This window comes from Phacochoerus africanus, chromosome 6, assembly GCF_016906955.1.
Source record: "Phacochoerus africanus isolate WHEZ1 chromosome 6, ROS_Pafr_v1, whole genome shotgun sequence".
Taxonomy (NCBI): Eukaryota; Metazoa; Chordata; class Mammalia; order Artiodactyla; family Suidae; genus Phacochoerus; species Phacochoerus africanus.
In genome coordinates this window covers 83,406,730-83,429,035 of record NC_062549.1, presented here as the reverse complement: position 1 = coordinate 83,429,035, position 22,306 = coordinate 83,406,730, and the positions used below count along the sequence as shown (strand labels likewise).

The 22,306-nt window shown below is 43.2% G+C and overlaps 1 protein-coding gene across 1 annotated transcript in view; it reads right to left on the bottom strand.

Moving 5' to 3' along the window:
* Window positions 1-22,306, bottom strand: part of ADCY10 (adenylate cyclase 10) — a 94,255-nt gene that overhangs the window by 9,542 nt on the left and 62,407 nt on the right. The window contains exons 23-29 of the mRNA XM_047782975.1: window positions 15,594-15,701; window positions 14,919-15,100; window positions 10,474-10,630; window positions 6,929-7,133; window positions 6,754-6,850; window positions 3,622-3,737; window positions 2,047-2,164 (exon numbers count right to left, since the gene is read on the bottom strand). Of these exons, the coding sequence (XP_047638931.1) occupies window positions 2,047-2,164; window positions 3,622-3,737; window positions 6,754-6,850; window positions 6,929-7,133; window positions 10,474-10,630; window positions 14,919-15,100; window positions 15,594-15,701 (983 nt within the window). The remainder of the gene's footprint in view (window positions 1-2,046; window positions 2,165-3,621; window positions 3,738-6,753; window positions 6,851-6,928; window positions 7,134-10,473; window positions 10,631-14,918; window positions 15,101-15,593; window positions 15,702-22,306) is intronic.

The window sequence follows — 22,306 nt, the reverse complement described above, 5'->3', positions numbered from 1 at the left end:
TTAACAATGTGGACTCTAAGAAATGAAGCAGGATCAGGCCCTTGGAGCTATAAACTGGGGGGCTTAAAGAAACTGCTCAATTTTGTCAGTATGACCCCAGTGCTCCTTAGAACTGCAAGCTCTCTGGTCCCACCCAGATCTACTACATCAGACAGACTCCAGGGATGGGGCCAGGAATCTTACTTAGTTAACAAACTCTCCAGGTGACTCCTATGCCCACAGAGTGTGAGCAGTATTGGCCTAGGCTACAGCTGTTGGAAGTTCAACTTTTCAGGTGAGATAAAGAATAAGAAATTAGGGTGATTTTTGCACTTTGGATTCCTTGAACTCTAACTCGCATGGGCAGGGCAAGTTCATTTGACTTAGAAATTTAATTTCTTTAGACTTTAACTGGCAAGGGTAAATGATTTTTGGATTTTAACTTCTCCCAACGAATTTTATAATAAGAGGAGATTCCTATTCAAGTTTGCTCTAGTTTGTGACACTTTATACAGGAAGGTCTTCATATTGTCATTTAATCTTAGCACAAAATCTCTCAATATTGGACAACATGGCTGCATATATAATTTAAGAAGGGAAGTAGAATAGGGAATGATTTTCAGTCAACATGGCTGCATATATAATTTAAGATGGGAAGTAGAATAGGGAATGAATGTGGAAGTAATTTAGTTGATGTTCTGCAGCCTTACTGTTTGATCGACTTCCTTGGAGCTAAGGCCACAGCTGTGGGCTTACTGAGTTAAAAATGATACGGGTTAAAGAGATTAAGCCTCAGGCTTAATGGGGAACACAAAGACTGCTTCTTCCATCCTCCAGCAGTTTTCTTCCATGTAAGGTAGAACCACTGGAGCAGAGCTCCTTTCTTTCCTGGCCTCAGTCACTCCTCCAATGGACTTGGTTGGTGGTGACTTTGGGAGAGGACTTAGGCAGGTGTAGCTCTCTGTCAACTTGAGAGCCAGTGAGACCCACAGGGAGCATGGTGCTGTCTCCCTCAGTGGTGTGGGGAGTGGCGTGGAGTTTTCTAGAACTGTCTGCTGCTGGGGGGTAAGTCTTAGTCCTGAAGTTCAACATTAGGAAGCTCTCTTGCCACCTGCAGATATAAGTCATATACTCCGACATCGGCTCTATCCTAATAGCAATGATTATGATTAGATCTTGGGGGTGGGGAGGGGGCAGGCAGTGCTATTTATTAGTCTCCTTCAAACCCCAACACTTCACAGAAACAAGTACTCTTGTCTTATTCATATCTGTATCACCACAACATGCTAAGTATGCAGTAAATGCTTATTGCATCGAACACAACTGAGGTGGCATTACTTTCTGTTGAGGGGGATGAACCCGAAGTGTGTCTTTCAGCACAAATTTTCTCTGTCACCTTCAGTCTGTCTCAGGTATAAACTTTTTGTGCTTTTTTTTTTTTTAGGGCAGTACCTGAGGCATACAGAAGTTCCCAGCCTAGGGGTCGAATCAGAGCTGCAGCTGCCCCCCTACGCCACAGCCACAGCAATGCCAGATCTGAGCCGTGTCTGTGACCTACACCAGAGCTCACAACACCACCAGATCCATAACCCACTGAGTGAAGTTCCCATTGTGGCACAGCGGAAATGAATCTGACTAGGAACCATGAGGTTGTGGGTTTGATCCCTGGCCTCTCTCAGTGGGCTAAGGATCTGGTGTTGCCATGAGCTGTCGTGTAGGTCACAGACTCAGTCCAGATCCCACATTGCTGCAGCTGTGGTGTAGGCCAGTGGCCTCAGCTCCGATTGGACCCCTAGCCTGGGAATGACCATATGACACAGGTGTGGCCCTACAAAGCAAAACAAAACAAAACAAAACAAAAAAACTGAACTATAACCCACTAAGTGAGGCCAGTGATCGAACCTGCATCCTCATGGTTACTAGTCGGGTTCATTACCTCTATGCCACAACAGGAACTCCCTCAGGTATAAACTTAAAGTACTTTTCTTTTTTGTAAATCTCATAGAACTCTTTCAGGATTCAACATTTTCAAATTTGGGAATTCAGTGATGTGCAGTATATTGTTACCAGATGGCTGTACACGAGTAAAGTCCCAGGAGCATTCCACTTTGGAACTTGAGGATTTTGTTGTCTTCATTTTGGTATATGAAATCCAAACATTCATCAAATGACCTATAAACAAAGCCTAAAACAGAGAGAAAGAGTATGGAGTTCTCATGTGGTGCAGTGGGTTAAGGATCCCTCATTGTCATGGAAGCAGCTTGGGTGGCTGCTGTGGAGTGGGTTTGATCCCTGGCCCAGGAACTTCCACATGCCCCAGGCACAGCCAAACAAACAAATACCAGAGAGAAAGAGGAGAGGCTAGTGGATAGGGGGCTGGGGGTGGAGTGGGTGGTGGTTGTCATCTTTTGGCCTACTAGCCCCCAGAAGTATTTCCCACTGAGTACTTTATGAATCCAAGGGTCTCACAGATCACAACAACCAGGTGACTGCACTGCCCTGTGTTTTCTGAGTCCCTGCTTTTGTGGAAGGTTATGCATATATGATACAAGTTCATAGTCTCAACTAGGCAGGAGTGGGCTCAACCCTTCCTGCTTGAGCCCAGGGAACCAGCCTCAGTGCAGCCTGGGAATTAACCTACCCACTCAGACTTCCCTTGTTGGCAGCAATATCTGCATCCCCTTTAAAAATATGAGTGGGAAATAAAACAAACAAAGGTAAATGGTTGGAGGAAAAATAAAATACAATAAAATAAAAATATGCATGGGAAAAAGAATGCCCAGGTTGGCCTCTCTGATTTAATATGTACGCTGAGGCCTGAATACCTGGTGTAACCTGAGGTTAAGGAAAGAGCTTGTTTTCCAAATCACCAATAGCTACCAGTGCCCAGAACCCTCACTTGTAGCAGCAATATCCTTCATTTTATTTTATTTAATCATTTATTTATTTTATGGCCACATCTGCAGCATATGGAAGTTCCTGGGCCAGGAACTGAATCCAAGCCACAGCTGCAACCCACGCCGCAGCTACAGCCAGATCCGTTAACCCACTGTGCTGGGTCTGGGACAGAACCCACACCTCTGCAGCAACTCAAGCTGGTGCAGTCAGATTCTTAACCCAAAGCACCAAGGCAGGAACTCCCCAGTACTTCACTTTAAAGCATGAAGTCTCTAAGTCTATCCTGCTAGAAATGAAATACTCTAGTAAAAGGCACATAGTAAAACACTGTCAGCACTATCACTTGTGTGTAAAATGATCTGACATTTTAACTGGCAGCTTAAATTCTAAATTCTCTCCTTCTGGTCCCTTAAAATCCGTATACCTTCTAGATGGCTCTTCATCTCCTAACTCTAGGCTCTCCCCTTCCCTGACCTGTCTGACTTTCTAGCCAGAAACCCAATGGCCTCAAAATCTTAGCACTAACAGCTGCCAAACCCTACCAACGCAATTTCATACCCCTAGCTTCTTTTTCTTTTTTTGGGGGGCCACACTCATGGCATGTGGAAGTTCCCAGGCCGGGGATCAAACCCACACCACAGCAGCGTCCCAAGCCACAGCAGTGAAAATGCTAGATCCTTAATCCACTGAGCCACTAGGGAACTCCTATCCCCAGTTTCTTATATATTCCAAGGCCATGCTCACCAGAATAAAGCATGATGTCCAGGCAGATAAAATAGAAAAATGCCTTGCTGAAGATGTGCTCTTCTGCTATGGAGAGATCCCACAGCCACCCCAGCACCTGGATCAATTGCTTGTGTCTATGGCAAAGAGAAGGTGGTAGGATTTAAAAGTGGTGGAGAGGAGAAAAGCCATTTATGATAAACCCACAGCAAATATAATACTCAATGGGGAAAAAATGAAAGCCTTCTCACTCAAATCTGGAACAAGACAGGGATGCCCACTCTCACCACTGCTCTTCAACATAGTTTTGGAAGTCCTAGCCACAGCAATTAGACAAACAAAAGAAATAAAAGGCATCCATATAGGAAGGGAAGAGATCAAACTGTCACTGTATGCAGATGACATGATACTATACATAGAAAACCCTAAGGACTCAACCCCAAAACTACTTGAACTGATTCATAAATTCAGCAAAGTAGCAGGATATAAGATTAACATTCAGAAGTCAGTGGCATTTCTGTATACCAGCAATGAAATATTAGAAAAGGAATACAAAAATATAATACCTTTTAAAATTGCACCTCACAAAATCAAATACCTCGGAATACACCTGACCAAGGAGGTAAAGGACCTATATGCCGAGAACTATAAAAATTTAATCAAAGAAATCAAAGAAGATGTAAAGAAATGGAAAGATAGTCCATGTTCCTGGATTGGAAAAATCAATATTGTAAAAATGGCCATACTACCCAAAGCAATCTACAGATTCAATGCAATCCCTATCAAATTACCCAGGACATTTTTCACAGAACTAGAACAAACAATCCAAACATTTATATGGAACCACAAAAGGCCCAGAATCGCCAAAGCAATCCTGAGAAACAAAAACCAAGCAGGAGGCATAACTCTCCCAGACTTCAAGAAATACTACAAAGCCACAGTCATCAAAACAGTGTGGTCCTGGTATCAAAACAGACAGACAGACCAAAGGAACAGAATAGAGAACCCGGAAATAAACCCTGACACCTATGGTCAATTAATCTTTGACAAGGGAGGCAAGAACATCAAATGGGAAAAAGAAAGTCTATTCAGCAAGCATTGCTGGGAAACCTGGACAGCTGCATGCAAAGCAATGACACTAGAACACACCCTCACACCATGCACAAAAATAAACTCAAAATGGCTGAAAGACTTAAATATACGACAGGACACCATCAAACTCCTGGAAGAAAACATAGGCAAAACACTCTCTGACATCAACATCATGAATATTTTCTCAGGTCAGTCTCCCAGAGCAATAGAAATTAGAGCAAAAATAAACCCATGGGACCTCATCAAACTGAAAAGCTTTTGCACAGCAAAGGAAACCAAAAAGAAAACAAAAAGACAACTTACAGAATGGGAGAAAATAGTTTCAAATGATGCAACCGACAAGGGCTTAATCTCTAGAATATATAAACAACTTATACAACCCAGCAGCAAAAAAGCCAATCAATCAATGGAAAAATGGGCAAAAGACCTGAATAAACATTTCTCCAAAGAAGATATACAGATGGCCAGCAAACACATGAAAAAATGCTCAACATCGCTGGTTATAAGAGAAATGCAAATCAAAACTACCATGAGATATCACCTCACACCAGTCAGAATGGCCATCATTAATAAATCCACAAATAACAACTGCTGGAGGGGCTGTGGAGAAAAGGGAACCGTCCTACACTGTTGGTGGGAATGTAAACTGGTACAGCCACTATGGAGAACAGTTTGGAGATACCTTAGAAATCTATACATAGAACTTCCATATGACCCCGCAATCCCACTCTTGGGCATCTATCCGGACAAAACTCTACTTAAAAGAGACACATGCACCCGCATGTTCATTGCAGCACTATTCACAATAGCCAGGACATGGAAACAACCCAAATGTCCATCGACAGATGATTGGATTCGGAAGAGGTGGTATATATACACAATGGAATACTACTCAGCCATAAAAAAGAATGACATAATGCCATTTGCAGCAACATGGATGGAGCTAGAGAACCTCATACTGAGTGAAATGAGCCAGAAAGACAAAGACAAATACCATATGATCTCACTTATAACTGGAATCTAATATCCAGTACAAATGAACATCTCCTTAGAAAAGAAAATCATGGACTTGGAGAAGGGACTTGTGGCTGCCTGATGGGAGGGGGAGGGAGTGGGAGGGATCGGGAGCTTGGGTTTATCAGACACAACTTAGAATAGATTTACAAGGAGATCCTGCTGAATAGCATTGAGAACTTTGTCTAGATACTCATGTTGCAACAGAAGAAAGGCTGGGGGAAAAATGTAATTGTAATGTATACATGTAAGGATAACCTGACCCCCTTGCTGTACAGTGGGAAAAAAATAATAATAAATAATTTTAAAAAAATAAAATAAAAGTGGTGGAGAGGAGAGATGGAAGTTCAGTCCTGGACTCAGTCTGCCCAGTAATTCAGGACCAGATACAATCCTGCTTTTTTTTTTTTTTCTTTTTTTCTTTTTATGACTACACCTGTGGCATATGGAAGTTCCTGGGCTAGGGGTCAAATTGGAGCTACAGCTGCTGGCCTGAGCCACAGCCACAGTGATGCCGAATCCTTAGTCCTCTGAGCAAGGCCAGAGATTGAACCTGCATCCTCATGGACACCCACAATAGGAATTCCCATATACAATCCTTAAACAGACTTCAAACCCATTCTGAAATCTCAAGTCAGCTCTTTGTTCAAACTGTTCTTTCATGGACCTATCAGGGTGGCTGGAATGAGGTCAAGTTGGCTGGGACCTCTGGTCCTGGTTGCCAGAATCTAAGCATTTGCTTCCCTTATGCGACTATTCCCTTTCTGCCACCTGGCAGTGATGGAAGCCTGATTCCCACAGTGGGGGTGGGGGGTGATGGTCTGATGCTCCTTCAGTCACTGGCCAGAGCAACCAGGTTAGGGAAGATGCCAGTGAAGGAATCCTATGAAAGAGCAGTGGTATCCAAAGGATGATGATTGTGAGTTACATCTGCTCCCAGTAAACCCTCCTCTCTTCCCTATCCTATGGCCAAGGTAAAGGAAACCTGGATGTTCCATTAATATGGCTTTCTTTCCCTAATTTTGGAAAATGTCTTGAGATAAATACCTGCTTTTCAAGAAGAGGGATTTACAGAGCCAGCAGAGGACCAGACAGTGTTTGTTGGGATTCCGAAGCAATGACCACATCTTGTGGGCTCGCGAGCCTGGGAAGAAAATAATTCCAGAATATTCCCAGGCATTACTTGTATCTGCATGTCCTTTCTTGACCAGCCAGCCCTTACCTAAGTCAATGGCCAAGTCCAAGTGACCCATTAGCAGCTTGATATAGCCAAGCTTATCTGCCACGTAGGTCGTGATCTCAATACTCTCGAGTTTCAGGGGGAGGTTGAAAATCTTCTCCATGGCCATGACCTCGTATTTGAACCACGCGCCCTGGTAGCCGGCCAGATGGTGGTACAGTGAATAGTCCAGGTAGGCCTTAACGATCTGAAATGGCAGCAGTGGAGGGGAGAAGGAGAGGCAGGGCAAGACTGGGATGGAACCCAAAGCAGAAAGCCCAGTGTATCACATAATGCCTGCCAGTAAACATGGATTTATTAAGCTTGGGAGTGGAGCTGGACATTTGGCTACATGATGGGATAGACACAGAAACTAAGTTTCTATGATCTCTTTTTTTTTGGCTGCACCCACAGCATGCAGAGGTTCCTGGGTTAGGGACCGAACCTACATCGCAGCAGCAACCAGAGCCACTGCAGTGACCATGCAGATCCTTAACCTGCTGAGTCACAAGAGAGCTCCCCTCTGCCACCTATTTAATGCATGATCCAAGACAAGGTCAAGGGCTTGCTTGTCCACACAAAGTCCTTAAACAAAATATAAGAATTTTAATTTTTGTGAAAAATAAAAGTAATAACTCATATATGTGGATATATGACTGTTTATCAAAAAGCCTAGAAGGATTCACTCCAAACTTTAAAAAGCAGTTACCTATTTGTTGGGGTTGGAGGAGAGATTTGAGGGAGAAGAGGGAGTTTTTATTTAATGCATTTCTGTGATGTTTAATTTGTTATAACAAGCATCTTAACTTTTGTTATTTAACAATAAAGGAAGTTTGGTTTAATTTGCTTTGAAAAAAATGTAAGGACTATCCTGCTGTATAGCACAGGAAACTATATCTAGTCACTTGTGATGGAACTTGATGGAGGATAATGTGAGAAGAAGAATGTGTGTGTGTGTGTGTGTGTGTGTGTGTGTGTGTGTGTGTGTATGACTGGGTCACTTTGCTGTAGAGCAGAAATTGACAGAACATTGTAAATCAACTATAATAGAAAAAATAAAAAATCTTCAAAAAATTAAAAAAATGTAAGGACTAGTTCTAAACTTAATTGGAAGATTTAAGAGAAGTTGACTAATCTTCAAACAACCCTTTAGAATGATAAAGGTGCTTCAAGATATACATACTTGGAGAAGGGTGAAGAGAAAATATTTACTACTAGAGACAGAGTTTATTATCAAAAAGAAAAAAACAAAAAATACCACCGCCACCCACACTGAAAACCTGCCCTCCACTGCAAACCCAGAATACATAAAACTGCTTTGAAAAGTACAAATAGAAGAAATAGAGAATCCCTAATGGTAGAATGATGGGGGAGGCATTTTGGAGAAGGGGACTTTTTTTCTTGAAATTCCTCAAATCACACAAAATAACCAGTCCAAAAATTCTGTGTCATAGGCAGTTTTGTGGGTGCTTGTTAAACCACAAAATCATTCTTAGGGAATTCCTTCATTCTTTGTTTAGAACGTTTTTCAAATAGTCTCCAGAAGGGGAGAAATAGTGGTGGAAGAGGGGATTGTCAGGCAAATGAAAAAGCAAAGCTGTATAAAGCCTAGTTCTTCCTAGATTTGGGCCAAGAGAACTGAGTCCATCTGCTTCCCTTTACAGAGAAAATATAAAGCTCGGAGGTTATGTGATTTGCTCGTGGTCACACCACAGATAGATGGAGTCCTGGAAATTCCTCTCTTGGCAATCATTCTGGTTCTTTCTCTTATCCTACATGGAGCACCTCATCTGCTTTTGAACACCCCTTCTTCTGCCTTCTGTCACAGCCATTGTGTTAACAAGCATCTTTTGATTCACTTTCCAATACTGTTTTTCCAATTCTGTTTTTCCAATTCTATTTTAGCCTTCCCTGCCCTTGACTCCACCAGCTTTTTAGGAGATAGCCCCAAGAGTGAAGAAGTAAAGCATTTCATTCAATAAATATTCGTTGAGAACCTACTACGTGCCAAACACCATCCTAGGAACTCAGGGTGTGACAAGATCAAAGCTAGTTTCATAACGTCAAGGGATTATATGTGTCAGGAAAAATAGTGAAACACCTTGAAATGAGCCCAAACCAAAAAACTCAGTGGGTGTCCATCTAGCTCACTCATCAGGGTTATCTCTGCCTTTCACTATTTTTGGGCTACTTTACAATTCTGTAGGCAATAAAAAGTTGATAATAATGTAAATGATTCTTTTTCATAGAAATGTAAATGTTTGGTGGGATACAAGTAATTCAATGATTCTTGCCCTTGTGACTAGAGTACTTTTGCATGCATTAATAATTTTTTTTGTCTTTTTAGGGCCACACCCAAGGCTTATGGATGATCCCAGGCTAGGGGTTGAATCAAAGCTGTAGCTACCACAGCCACAGCCACAGCAATGCCAGATCCAAGCCATGTCTGTGACCCACACCACAGCTCACAGCAATGCCAGATCCTTAACCCACTGAGCGAGGCCAGGGATTGAACCAGCATCCTCAGGGATACTAGTCAGGTTCCTTAACCACTGAGCCACAACGGGAACTCCCATTCATAAATTATTACTATTATTATTATTATTTGTCTTTTCTAGGGCTGTACGCACTGCACATGGAGGTTCCCAGGCTAGGAGCCCAATCAGAGCTATAGCCACTGGCCTATGCCAGAGCCATAGCAACGCCAGATCCGAGCCATGTCTGCGACCTACACCACAGCTCACAGCAATGCTGACTCCTTAACCCAATGAGTGAGGCCAGGGATAGAACTCGCAACCTCATGGTTCCTAGTCGGGTTTGTTAACCACTGAGCCATGATGGGAACTCCCATTCATAAATTAAACTCTCCTGAGAAACAGCTGTTAACTCCTTATTGGTTCTCTCACTATTATAATGAGCTCAATAAAATCTTTGATACATGTTCTTTTTGTATGTGTATGACTCATGTTTTTATGTTTTTAAAAAGAATTATCCTTTTACATTTTCCTTTTTCACTCTCTTCCTCTCACAAGTAAAATGTGGAGTTTTCCAGGGAAAAATTACATGATACTACAAGGGATGAAGATGGAAGCAGTTTGAGAATCCAGCTCACTTCTGTGAAGTCAGACATGAAGATATCTGCAAAAATGTAGAGTTCTCTGGTGGCTCAGTGGGCTAGGGATCTGGTGCTGTCACTGCTGTGGCTCAGGTGGCTGCTGTGGTTAGGGTTTGATCCCTGGCCCAGGAACTTCTGCATGCCAGATCCTTAACCCGCTGAGTGAGGCCAAGGATCCAACTCACATCCTCATGGAGACTATGTCGGGTTCTTAACCCACAGAGCCACAAGGGGAACTCCAAGGTCTTTAATTATTAATAATATGAAGGGATCCTGGAAACAAAATGTTTGAGGACTACTAGCCTCAGCAGAATAATTCAGCCTGGAGGGCTTTCATTATATCTTCATGATTTTGAATTTTGGTTGGCCTTCCCTAGGCTTTTCTCTCCAAATGAGATTCAGAAATGTAAAAAGAAGCCACAAAATACTCTACCTGGAAATCATCCTGAGTTTCCATTGCAGTATTTACTTGCATCATAGCTGCCAGGTGGCTATAATACTTGTAGTGAAAAAAATAATTTAAGCTACAGATCTGCCACAGCAAGGAGAAGCAGGTAGTTTGCTGGTAAAGTTGTGCTAGCCTCTTCTTCCTATTAGATAAAGTACATACACGGGACATAAGACGGTTTCATCACCAGCATGACTTAGGGAAGCGCAGGTGCAGCGTCCTCATAAGGGGGGGTCAAAACGGACTTCAGTTCGAGGCTTGTTTCCTTTACATGGAAATTAACATGCACATTAATTTTTACGAAGAACATTTTTCTTCACTGTACAATGGGGACCATAATACCTACTTTGTGATGATTAAGAATATTTATGTTAATCACCCGCCCCCTCTCAGGTCACTGCCATTTAAATGAAATTATTTAAAAAGCACATTTATAGGATTTACCACATTTGAGTCTGATGACAACCCTGTAAGAAAAGAAGGAATAATCAGTTCCATTTTCCATAAGCTAAAGGTAAGACTCAGACAGGTTATGGAGTTCCCGTCGTGGCTCAGCGGTTAACGAATCCGACTAGGAACCATGAGGTTGAGGGTTCGGTCCCTGCCCTTGCTCAGTGGGTTAACGATCCGGCGTTGCCATGAGCTGTGGTGTAGGTTGTAGACGCGGCTCGGATCCCGCGTTGCTGTGGCTCTGGCATAGGCCAGTGTCTACAGCTCCGATTCGACCCCTAGCCTGGGAACCTCTATATGCTGCGGGAGCGGCCCAAAGAAATAGCAGAAAGACAAAAAAAAAAAAAAAAAAGACTCAGGTTAAATAATTAAGTCAAAGTCACACAGCTAGAATGTGATGGGGCCAGAATTTCAGCCCTGTCCACCTCCAGCCTGACCAGTCCAATGTATTTGTTGTCAGGCACTAGATCTCAGCGCAACCAAAGAAATTAGCTTTTTTTTCTTTTCTTTTTTTTTTTTTTTTTCTGCTTTCTAGGGCCACACCCGCGGCATATAGAAGTTCCCAGGCTAGGGATCAAATCAGTTGCTAGCCCACACCACAGCTACAGCAGCATGGGATCCACCGCATCTTTGACCTACACCACAGCTCACAGCATTGCTGGATCTCTGACCCACTGAGTAAGGCCAGGATTGAACCCACGTCCTCATGGGTACTAGTTGAATTCGTTTCCTCTGGGCCACAAGGGGAACTCTTGAAAAGAACATTTTAAACAATTTCATACTGCTGTGGTCTGAATGCATCCTCCCAAAATTCACAGGTTGAATTCTACCTCCTCAAAGTGATGGTCAAAGTAGATGGGGCTCCTGGGCTGTGAACTGAAGTCTGGCTCTTAACACCAGCCTCTACGTGGATTAAATCATGACCCACTGCAGCTACGGATCCACAGCATCCAGAGTGGAGCTCAGGATGAAAATCAGGAGTGAGGCCCTCTGTGCTCCGGGAAAACTGGAAGAACAGGTCTTCAGATAATTAGATATTTTTAGGAGAAGATTTTATGTGCCCAATTCTTGCATCTCCTCATATCTAGAAAAATACTAAAATCCTTCATGGTGATGTCTGCTCCTTGTGACTAGAAGTAATTCTGAGGATATCAGCAGGAGCAGGAAACTTTTGTAAAATGTGTGTACAGCTGCATGTACCTGCCCCCTCACCTTTATCATATCCTGATATTCCCCCTTTTCCTCTTTGGGTGGTACTTCAGATAGCTCTGAAATAGCCCCCCGGTCTATAGCTGAGGATAAAACAAAGAATGTCACGGTCATCTGTGAATGCAGTCACCTCCAAATGGTGAGAACTGGTGAGTCCTGCAAGCTGTGAAAACTCAGGATACTGGCCCTGATAGCAGAGGTGCATATCAAAGGAATGATTTCAGTGAGCCCAGGCCTCTTTTGTTCCTGCTACCTGACCTTTGTTGCAAAAACTCCTATACCACCTAGCTCCCACCTCACCTCCTCAGAGTGGTTTCTCAGAGCTATGAGATGCTGTCTCCTGGGCTTAAGTCCTAATATTGCCCCAGATAAAACTTAACTCTCAGCTTTCAGGTTGTGCTTTTTTTTTTAAGTTGACAAGGCCATGATTAGGTTATGAGGGTGGAAGCTTCATTAATGGGATTAGTGCTCTTATAGAAGAGATTCCACAGAGCTCCCCGGCACCCTTTCACCAGGAGGAGAGGTCTGTGACACTGAAGAGGGCCCTGGCCTAGCCACACTGGCACTTGGACCTGACTTCCAGCGTCCAGAAGTGTGAGCAATAAACTTCTGCTGTTTATAAGCCTCCCAGTCAGTGGTATTTTGTTATAGCACCCCAAACAGACTAAAACACATTCTGATAATGGAATGGAATGTGGCAGAAGATGGTGAATTTCCTGCGCTGGAAGTATTCAAGGGGGATGGCTGGCCACCTACCAGGAATAACTGGGGTCTTAGTCTCAGCCTCCACAATGTAACCCCTGGTCCTCACTGTTTGTGATTTAAAAAAATGGGATCCTAAACTAGCTACAGTATTACTAATTTAACAACACCAAGAAAACAAAATATAATTAGAAATATCTATCAAAAAAACAGATTTTAGGAGTTCCCGTCGTGGCGCAGTGGTTAACGAATCCGACTAGGAACCATGAGGTTGCAGGTTCGGTCCCTGCCCTTCCTCAGTGGGTTAACGATCCGGCGTTGCCGTGAGCTGTGGTGTAGGTTGCAGACGCGGCTCGGATCCCGCGTTGCTGTGGCTCTGGCGTAGGCCGGTGGCTGCAGCTCCGATTAGACCCCTAGCCTGGGAACCTCCATATGCCGTGGGAGCGGCCCAAGAAATAGCAACAACAACAACAACAACAACAATAACAACAACAAAAAAGCCAAAAAAACAAAAAAACAAAAAAAAACAGATTTTAAATAAATATGAGAAGGAAAAAAGAGATACCCTAGAGTTTCCTAAAGAGGAATTCTGGGTACTTTCAGTTTAGACACTGATGACATTCATTCTGTTGTGGAAATTATTTTTTAAAGACTCTATGGAAATGTGGAGAAGGTAAAATCCCTTAGAACATAGGAGTTCATGAAGCTGTAGAAACTCTGGCATTTAATATTGTTTCTTGTTGTCCCCATTCTTGAGATAAGAACCTTTTGACTGGAGAGTCTTTTAAGCAACTAGTTCTGAGTTTCTTCCTGATCATCATTTTTTTGTCTTTTCTTGTTCAGGGACTTATTCCTTTTACAAAATGTGGTTTTACCTTAGGCTTGTCAGATTTAGGGAATGAAAATATGGGATGCCCAGTTAAATTTGAATTTCAAAACAATTCTTTGAGAAGGCACATGTCCTAAATATTTTGTGTGAAATAATGTATACTAAAAAAAAAAAAAATCATTCATATTGCTCTGAACTTGAAATTTAACTGGAGAGCCTATTTTCTTCTGGCAACTCTCTGTGTGACCCACATTCCAATTCTCTTATCTCTCAGATCTCTGCAGAACTTCTTCTAGCCCCTCCCCTCCTGGTGTGACCTGAGGCTGCAGGAGAAACTCCTATATTCAGGAACCTGTTGCCACCCTGCAAAGGGGCTCAGCTCTACTTCATTTCCATCTCAGCCACCCCCACAGTCAAGGGAATGCTTTTGGGAAACTGAGGAAGGCAGCTTTTGGGTAGGGGTTGCAAAAGAATTGCAGCAACTTGCTCACAGAAACTGATGTTTGTATCTTGGGCAGAACCTGAAGGAATATTGCTACGGGCCTCTCCCAAGATGGATGAGATATCCACTGTTCAGCTCTCCAGATCCCCAACTAGCTGGCATCTCTTTCAGTATCAATTGCTAAATAGGTAGAATATATTTTTTCCCTTACCCCCACTTCATTATTGTGTATAGTTCTTTTATAGGTAACATTTGCGTACATTGAAATGCACAACTCTGAATGGTATAAGCTTGATGGATGGATACCCCACGTAACCCACCTAATCTACAGAGATACAAAAATGGGTGGGCCGCTTTGTCTTTGGGCAAATGTTTCAAGGACCTGCCCCTTTTCTTGGGGTTGTGGACACCACCCAAGGTTCTAGCACTGAATTGGAAAAGGGTTTGTGACTGAGGCTCTACGAACAGGTGGTGCAAGTTCCTATTGGAACATTATGGCCAGAAGTATTAGTGGGTGAAATGAGTATGGAGGGGCACTGAGCTCACCTGGCACAGGGCTCCCTTAAGTTTTTGTCACCTGAACTCCCTTTGGCAAAAGGTGCCTCTTAAGTGGTTCTCAGGCAACCCAGCCCTGGCCTGGGAGTCCCACCCCACTCACTCCCTCTCCCATCAGTGAGCCACCAGGACTCCACATGCTCCCTAGAGGCCCAGGCTCTGGGGGCTGACTGTTGGCCTATGTGTAGGTTTCTCTCTGGGGAAGAAGATGAGACACTCAGCTCTCCCCAGCTCCCTCCTTACCCTGGAGGTGAGCTCTCCTGGGCCTGCTGATTCTGATTCACATAATAAAAGTTTCTGTTTTTCTCAACATGGGTCTGGAGAAACAAGGAGATTAAGTTGCAAGGAAAGACTCGATTGAGGAGCTTCAAGGCCTTCCTCAGCATTTTCTTGGCAATCACCATCTGGCCCATGTTGAAACAGACCTACAAAGGGAAGAAAGGGTAAGAGAGGAAAAGAAGAAAAGCAATGGTTCTGGGCTTGGTTGACATGGTCCAAAAATACATAGTTTAGGAATCACATCAAAAATAGGTCATTTTAGGCTTAGGAAATAAAATCCTACTTGGCACAATTGTAAATGTTTATTGGATAGGAAGGATGGAAGGATTGTTGAATGACTAGGAGTTAGCATTGTCGTTTGTCATCTGCCTCTGAGAAAATGTTTACCATTCCTGTCCACGTTTGGAGGTTGTTAGAAAAATAGTTCATAAAGATGTCAACTGAGAGGATAAGAAGATCTTGCTGCTGGCAAGTGGTGGTGAGGAGGTTTGAGTCCCAGGGCTTGGGGTTCTGGAGTCCTGGAAAGGATCTGTGGCAGAGGATGGGAGGAGGATGTGGAAAGTAGAGGGATGATGTCTACTTCTGTGTAAAGCCCCAACAGTAAATAGCAGAGTAATCATGTTGTTAATTCTCTCTTACCTGACCTTTGAGGGTATAAAATGCAGCCGACTCAAAAGTCTTACTCCAAGATTTCTCCTTCCTGAGGGTTTTCAGCAACCTCTCTCCCTCATTCAAATATATGTAAGCCTGCAACCAGCACAAGGAATAGAAGGTCAGTTGGGTCAGCAGGGATCCAAACCACAGAGGGGCCATCACTCCAGATTCTGCCGAAGGAAGAGAAGCAGGATCACTTCTGCTCCCGCCTCCACCTCTGCCTTCAGGTCCTGATCAGAAAGGGCCCTCGACTCTAAGACAGACAGGATGGGGAAAGTTCCCACTGAAGATAGAGGCCACCTTCATGTCTATCTTGGTTCAATAAATCTCTCATTCTAGAGGATGAATCTAGACACCTCCTTCCTTCCTCATGCTGTCACGTAAGTGTTCTTACCTGAAGTTTTCCCCAGGGTAGTTTTCCCCTTTGAGTAATTCCATCCCCACCCTCCCGATTTTTCCAACAGTGTACTCATGGCCCCGATAACACCCCCACATCTATGAGAGGCCAGCCTCATGGAGTTGCCTTCATGGCACAGTGGAATCAAATCTGATTAGCATCCATGAGGATGTGGGTTTGATCCATGGCCTCTCTCAGTGGATCGGGGATCTGGCGTTGTCATGAGCTGTGGTGCAGGTCGCAGACGCGTCTCAGATCTCGAATTGCTGTGGCTGTGGTGTAGGCTGGCAGCTACAGCTTCAATTTGACCCCTACCCTGGGAACCTCCATATACTGCAGGTGTGGCCCTGAAAAGACAAAAAAAAAAAGAAGAAGAAGCCAGCCTCTACTTTTGGAATTATGAATGATTCCCATTCCTTTTGCCAAGGCCATCTTTAGGAGGTAGAAGAAGAAGATAAGGCCCTGAACAAACTTCCTCAGTTCATCTTGAATGTCCTATGACATTGTTGGGAGGGTCTTGGCATTTGTGAACACGGAGGCAAGCTCAGACTTGAAGAATAAAGAAAAAAGGCATAGCGGAAACAAAACTGACTAAGAACCATGAGGATGCGGGTTCCATCCTTGGCCTTGCTCAGTGGGTTAAGAGTCTGGCATTGCTGTGAGCTGTGATGAAGGTTGCAGAAGTGGCTCGGATCTGGTGTTGCTGTGGCTTTGGCGTAGGCCAGCAGCTGTAGCTCTGATTTGACCCCTAGTCTGGGAACTTCCATATGCAGTGGGTGTGGCCCTAAAAAGACAAAAGACAAATACAGAATAAGTAAATAAATAAATAAGGTGGGGCAATGCCCCCAAGTCTCATGCAATCAAAGGGGTATATGTGGGAGGCAGAATGAGGGAGACAGGAGGTGGACACCAGCCCCAGATTTTCTTTGCTGGGAAAGGGGGTGCAAATGGCACATTTAGGGACCTTGCTCTGGAGCTCTGTTTCCAATCATTGTTTTCCTGACCATTCACTTCTCCCCGCAGAGCAAGATGGGGGTAAGCACAGATTCAGTAAGTTGGCCTGCAAGGCTACCTCAACCTTCTCTTCCTAGGACTCACTGGCCATATCACCATCACCTTCTTCTTCACATATATTTATAAAATATGCACAGGAGGCTTTTATTCTTTTTTTTTTTCTCTTTTTAGGGCCACACCCATAGTATATGGAGGTTCCCAGGCTAGGGGTTGAATCAGAGCTACAAGCTGCCAGCTTATGCCACGGCCACAGCCACAGCAATGCCAGATCCAAGCCGTGTCTGCAACCTACACCACAGGTCACAGCAATGCTGGATCCTTAACACACTGAGCAGGGCCAGGGATTGAACCCACATTCTCATGGTTCCTAGTCAGATTTGTTAACCACAGAGCCACAACAGAAACTCCCAAGGCTTTTATTGTGGGTTTTTTTTGTTTGTTTTTTGCTTTTTAGTGCTGCACTCATGGCATACGGAGGTTACCAGTCTAGGAGTCAAATCAGAGTTACAGCTACCAGCCTATACCACAGCCACAGCAATGTGGAATCTGAGCCACATCTGCAACCTAAATCACAGCTCACAGCAACGCCAGATCCTTAACCCAGTGAGTGAGGCCAGGGATCGAACATGCATCCTCATGGATCCTAGTCAGGTTCATTAACCACTGAGCCACAATGGGAATTCCTCAAGGATTTTATTCTTAACAAAAAACTTGAGAGAATCAGGGCTTTCTGACATTTTTAATGGTTTAATTTTAAAATTTTATATAAATCGAAGGTGTGGGGGCTATCTAGGCTGCTGTGATAAACAGCAGCTGTAAAATATGGAACCGACTACCAGGGCAAGCAGGAAAGATGGCTGTTGTGGCCACTTGGCTGTGGGAAGGAAGATCTTCCTGAGGCTGGCTGGAGTCAGATGATGCAGGGCCCAGAAAGGCATGTCCTCAAGTGAATACATGGACGCTTAGCCCAGCCAGCTGCTCTATGAAAAGTGATCTAAGGTCAAGTAAGCTTGAGAGAAACAATATGGCCCAGTCCTAGCCCAGGCCTCTGGGAGATTTACATGTATCTTAGCATATTAAGGTCCTGACATGTCTGTAGCACAGAAGCCTATTTAGCTTTATTCAGCTGTGTTTCCCAAATTAACAATGAATTCTTTTTAAAATTTTCATTTTATTTCTTTTTTGGATGCTCCACAGAGTATGGAGTTCCCCGGCTGGGATCAGATCTGAGCCATAGTTCTGGCTGGGCCAGGGACCAAACCTGTGTTCCAGTGCTCTAGAGATGCTATTGATCTTGTTGCACTGGGAACTCCAATGAATTTTGAATTTCATTTTACTTCACTATATGTATGTATCCTTCATTGATTTTTCTTTCTTTTTTTCTTTCTTTCTTTCTTTCTTTCTTTCTTTCTTTCTTTCTTTCTTTCTTTCTTTCTTTCTTTTTTTTGTCTTTTTAGGGCCACACCCACTGATATATGGAGGTTCCCAGGCTAGGGTCTAATTGGAGCTGTAGCTGTTGGCCTACGCCACAGCCACACCAAGCCAGATCCAAGCCATGTCTGTGACCCATACCACAGCTCACGGCAATGCCAGATCCTTAACTCACTGAGGGAAGTCAGGGACTGAACTTACATCCTTACAGATATTAGTCAGATTCCTTTCTGCTGAGCTATGATGGGAACTCCAAATCCCTCATTTATAAGAGCATATTGCCCTGGAAACTTATTTACAGTTATTACAATTATCTAGTGCTATGATGGCCTAAAGGTATGTACGATTGCTTAACACAAAGGACATGAAGACCGAAGTGAGTGAACCCCTTCTTTCAGGGATCCCAAGCTTACAACCAGATCTGCATTTACTGAAAGACTTGCAGGTATTTGTGCTAACAGATATTTGGGGAGGACAGAGGGCAAATGCCACTAGGCCATTACTGAGGAGGAGTCCACTGAAACAGAAGAGTTGCGAGCAGGGGTCTCATACAGGTAGACAATTCAAGGTTTCTAAAAGTGGCAATATTTTAAATGATGTATAATGGTATTTGCAGTTTGTTCTGACTTTATTTTCTCAATCTCAGGTCATTTCCCTTTTGAACAGTTTGATTTTCTAAGGAAAGGACGGCTGGCAGGAATTAAGAACATGAAGTAATTAAAAAAACAAAGTAAGAGGAACTCTGGTCTGGAGAAGCTGGTCTGTGGTCCACGAAGCCTCTGCCCTCGGCCCCCTGTGAGCAAGTGCAACTAGACTAAGCACAAAGGGAAGAAAAGAGGTGGGATTAAGATGGTGGAATAGAAGGACTGGAGCTCAACTTTTCTCCTAAAAACAACAAAATTCACAACTAAAGACTGAGCACTCTTCATCCAAATGGACCGGAAACCTTAAAAGAGATACCCTACTCCAGAACAAAAAGAGGAGGACACATCAAGAGGTAGGACGGGCGATTTCGTGATATAAACAACCCCATACCTCCTGGGTGGGAAGCTCCACAGAATGGAAACTAACTGGTTCACAGAGACTCACCTATAGGAGTGAGAGTTCTGAGCCACACATCAAACTCTCACGTGTGGGGATCTGGCACAGGGAGAAAGAGCCCCGGAGCATCTGGCATTGAAGGCCAGTGGGGCTTGTGTGCAGGAGCCCCACGGGACTGGGGGAAATGGAGACCCCTTTCTTAAAAGGCACACACAGACTTTCACGTGCACTGAGCCCCAGGGCAAAGCAAAGTCTCCAAGGGAATCTGGGTCAAACCTGACCACAGTTCTTGGAGGGCATCTTGGGAAAACAGGGGTAAACGTGGCTTGTTGTGAGGGAAGGACATTGAAAGCAAAGCTCTTGGGAATATTCGGCAGCAGTGCCTTTCTCTGGAGGTGGCCATTTTGGGAAAATCTGGCCCCACCCATCAGTCAGTGCTGAGAAGCCCCAGGGCAAACAACAATCCAGGTGGGATCACAGCACCGCCCCTCAGTAAACAGGCTACCTAAAGACCCCGCAGGCACAGAGCTGCCTCTAATCCCATCCAGAGACTAAGCCCCACCCACCAGAGGGATTAGAATCAGCTCCACCTACCAGTGGGCAGGCATCAGCCCCTCCCATCAGGAAGCCTACACCAAGCCCCCATACTGACTTCAGTCACAGGGGGGCAGACATCAGAAGTAAGAGAGGCTACAACTCTATTATCTGTAAGAAGGTCACCACACCAAAAACCTATAAAAATGAAAAGACAGAGAACTATAACTCAGATGAGGGAGAAAGGAAAAACCCCAGAAAAACAGCTAAGTGAGGAGGAGATTCTTAGCCTCCAGGAAAAAGATTTCAGACTGTTGATGCTGAAGATGATGCAAGACATTGGAAATAAACTGGAGGCAAAGACGGATAACTTCCAGGAAACACTGACCAAAGATATACAAGATATAAAACTTAAACAAGAAGAGATGCAAAATACAATAACTGAAATAAAAAATTCACTAGAAGCAGCTAACAGCAGAATACAGGAGGCAGAAGAACGAATAAGTGGAGGACAGATTAGTGGAAATTATGGATGCAGAACAGAAAAGAGAAAAAAGATTGAAAACAAATGAAGAGAGTCTCAGAGAACTCTGGGACAACGTTAAACGCACCAACATCCATATTAAAGGGTGCCAGAAGGAGAAGAGAGAAGGAGACAGAAAAAATATTCCAAGAGATAATAGCCAAAAATTTCCCTAACATGGGAAAGGAACCACTCACTCAAATCCAGGAGGCACAACAAGTACCTTATAAAATAAACCCAAGGAGGAACACCCCGAGACACATACTAATCAAACTGACCAAAATTAAAGACAAAGAGAAAATCTTGAAAGCAGCTAGGGAAAAGAAACAAATAACATACAAGGGAACCCCGATAAGGCTATGGGCAGATTTTTCAACAGAAACTCTGCAGGCCAGAAGGGAGTGGCATGATATACTCAACGTGATGAAAGGGAAAAATCTCCAACCAAGATTACTCTACCCAGCAAGGCTCTCATTCAAATTTGAAGGAGAAATCAAAACCTTCACAGGTAAGCAAAAGCTGAGAGAATTCAGCAACACTAAACCAGCCTTACAACAAATACTAAAGGAACTTCTCTAGGCAGAAAAGAACAAGAGAAGAAGGAAAGAAAAAAGAGCAGCAAAAACAAATCCAAAGTAATTAATAAGATGGCAATAAGAACATACATATCAATAATTACCTTAAATGTGAATGGACTAAACGCCCCAACCAAAAGACATAGACTTGCTGAATGGATACAAAAACAAGACCCATATATATGCTGTCTTCAAGAGACCCACTTCACTTCTAGGGACACATACAAATTGAAAGTGAGAGGATGGAAGAAAATATTTCATGCAAACGGGGATCAAAAGAAAGCTGGAGTAGCTATACTCATATTAGACAAAATAGACTTTAAAATGAAGAATATTTTAAGGGACAAAGAAGGACATTACATAATGATCAAAGGATCAATCCAAGAAGATTATGTAACAATTTTAAATATCTATGCACCCAACACAGGTTCACCACAATATATAAGGCAACTGATAACAACCTTAAAAGGAGAAATCGACAATAACACAATCATAGTGAGGGACTTTAACATCCTACTTACAGCAATGGACAGATCAACCAGACAGAAAATCAATTAGGAAACAGGCCCTGAATGAAGCATTAAACCAGATGGACTTAATAGATATTTATAGGACATTTCATCCAAAAGCAACAGAGTACACATTCTTCTCAAGTGCACACGGAACATTCTCTAAGATTGATCATATCCTGGGCTACAAATCCAACCTCAGTAACTTTAAGAAAATTGAAATCATATCAAGCATCTTTTCCAACCACAACACTATATGACTGGAAATCAACAACAAGAAAAAAACTGCAAAAAACACAAACACACGGAGACTAAACAACAAGCTACTAAACAACCAATAGATCACTGAAGAAATCAAAGAGGAAATTAAAAAATACCTGGCAGCAAATGACAATGAAGATACAACACTCCAAAACTTATGGGATGCAGCAAAAGCTGTTCTAAGAGGAAAGTTGATAGCAATACAAGCCCACCTCAGGAAACAAGAAAAAGCTCAAATAAACAATCTAACTTTACATCTAAAGCAGCTCCAGAGAGAACAGACAAGACCTAAAGTTAGTAGAAGGAAAGAAATCATAAAGATCAAAGCAGAAATCAATGAAATAGAAACAAAGAAAACCATAGAAAAGATCAATGAAACGAAAAGCTGGTTCTTTGAAAAGATCAACAAAATT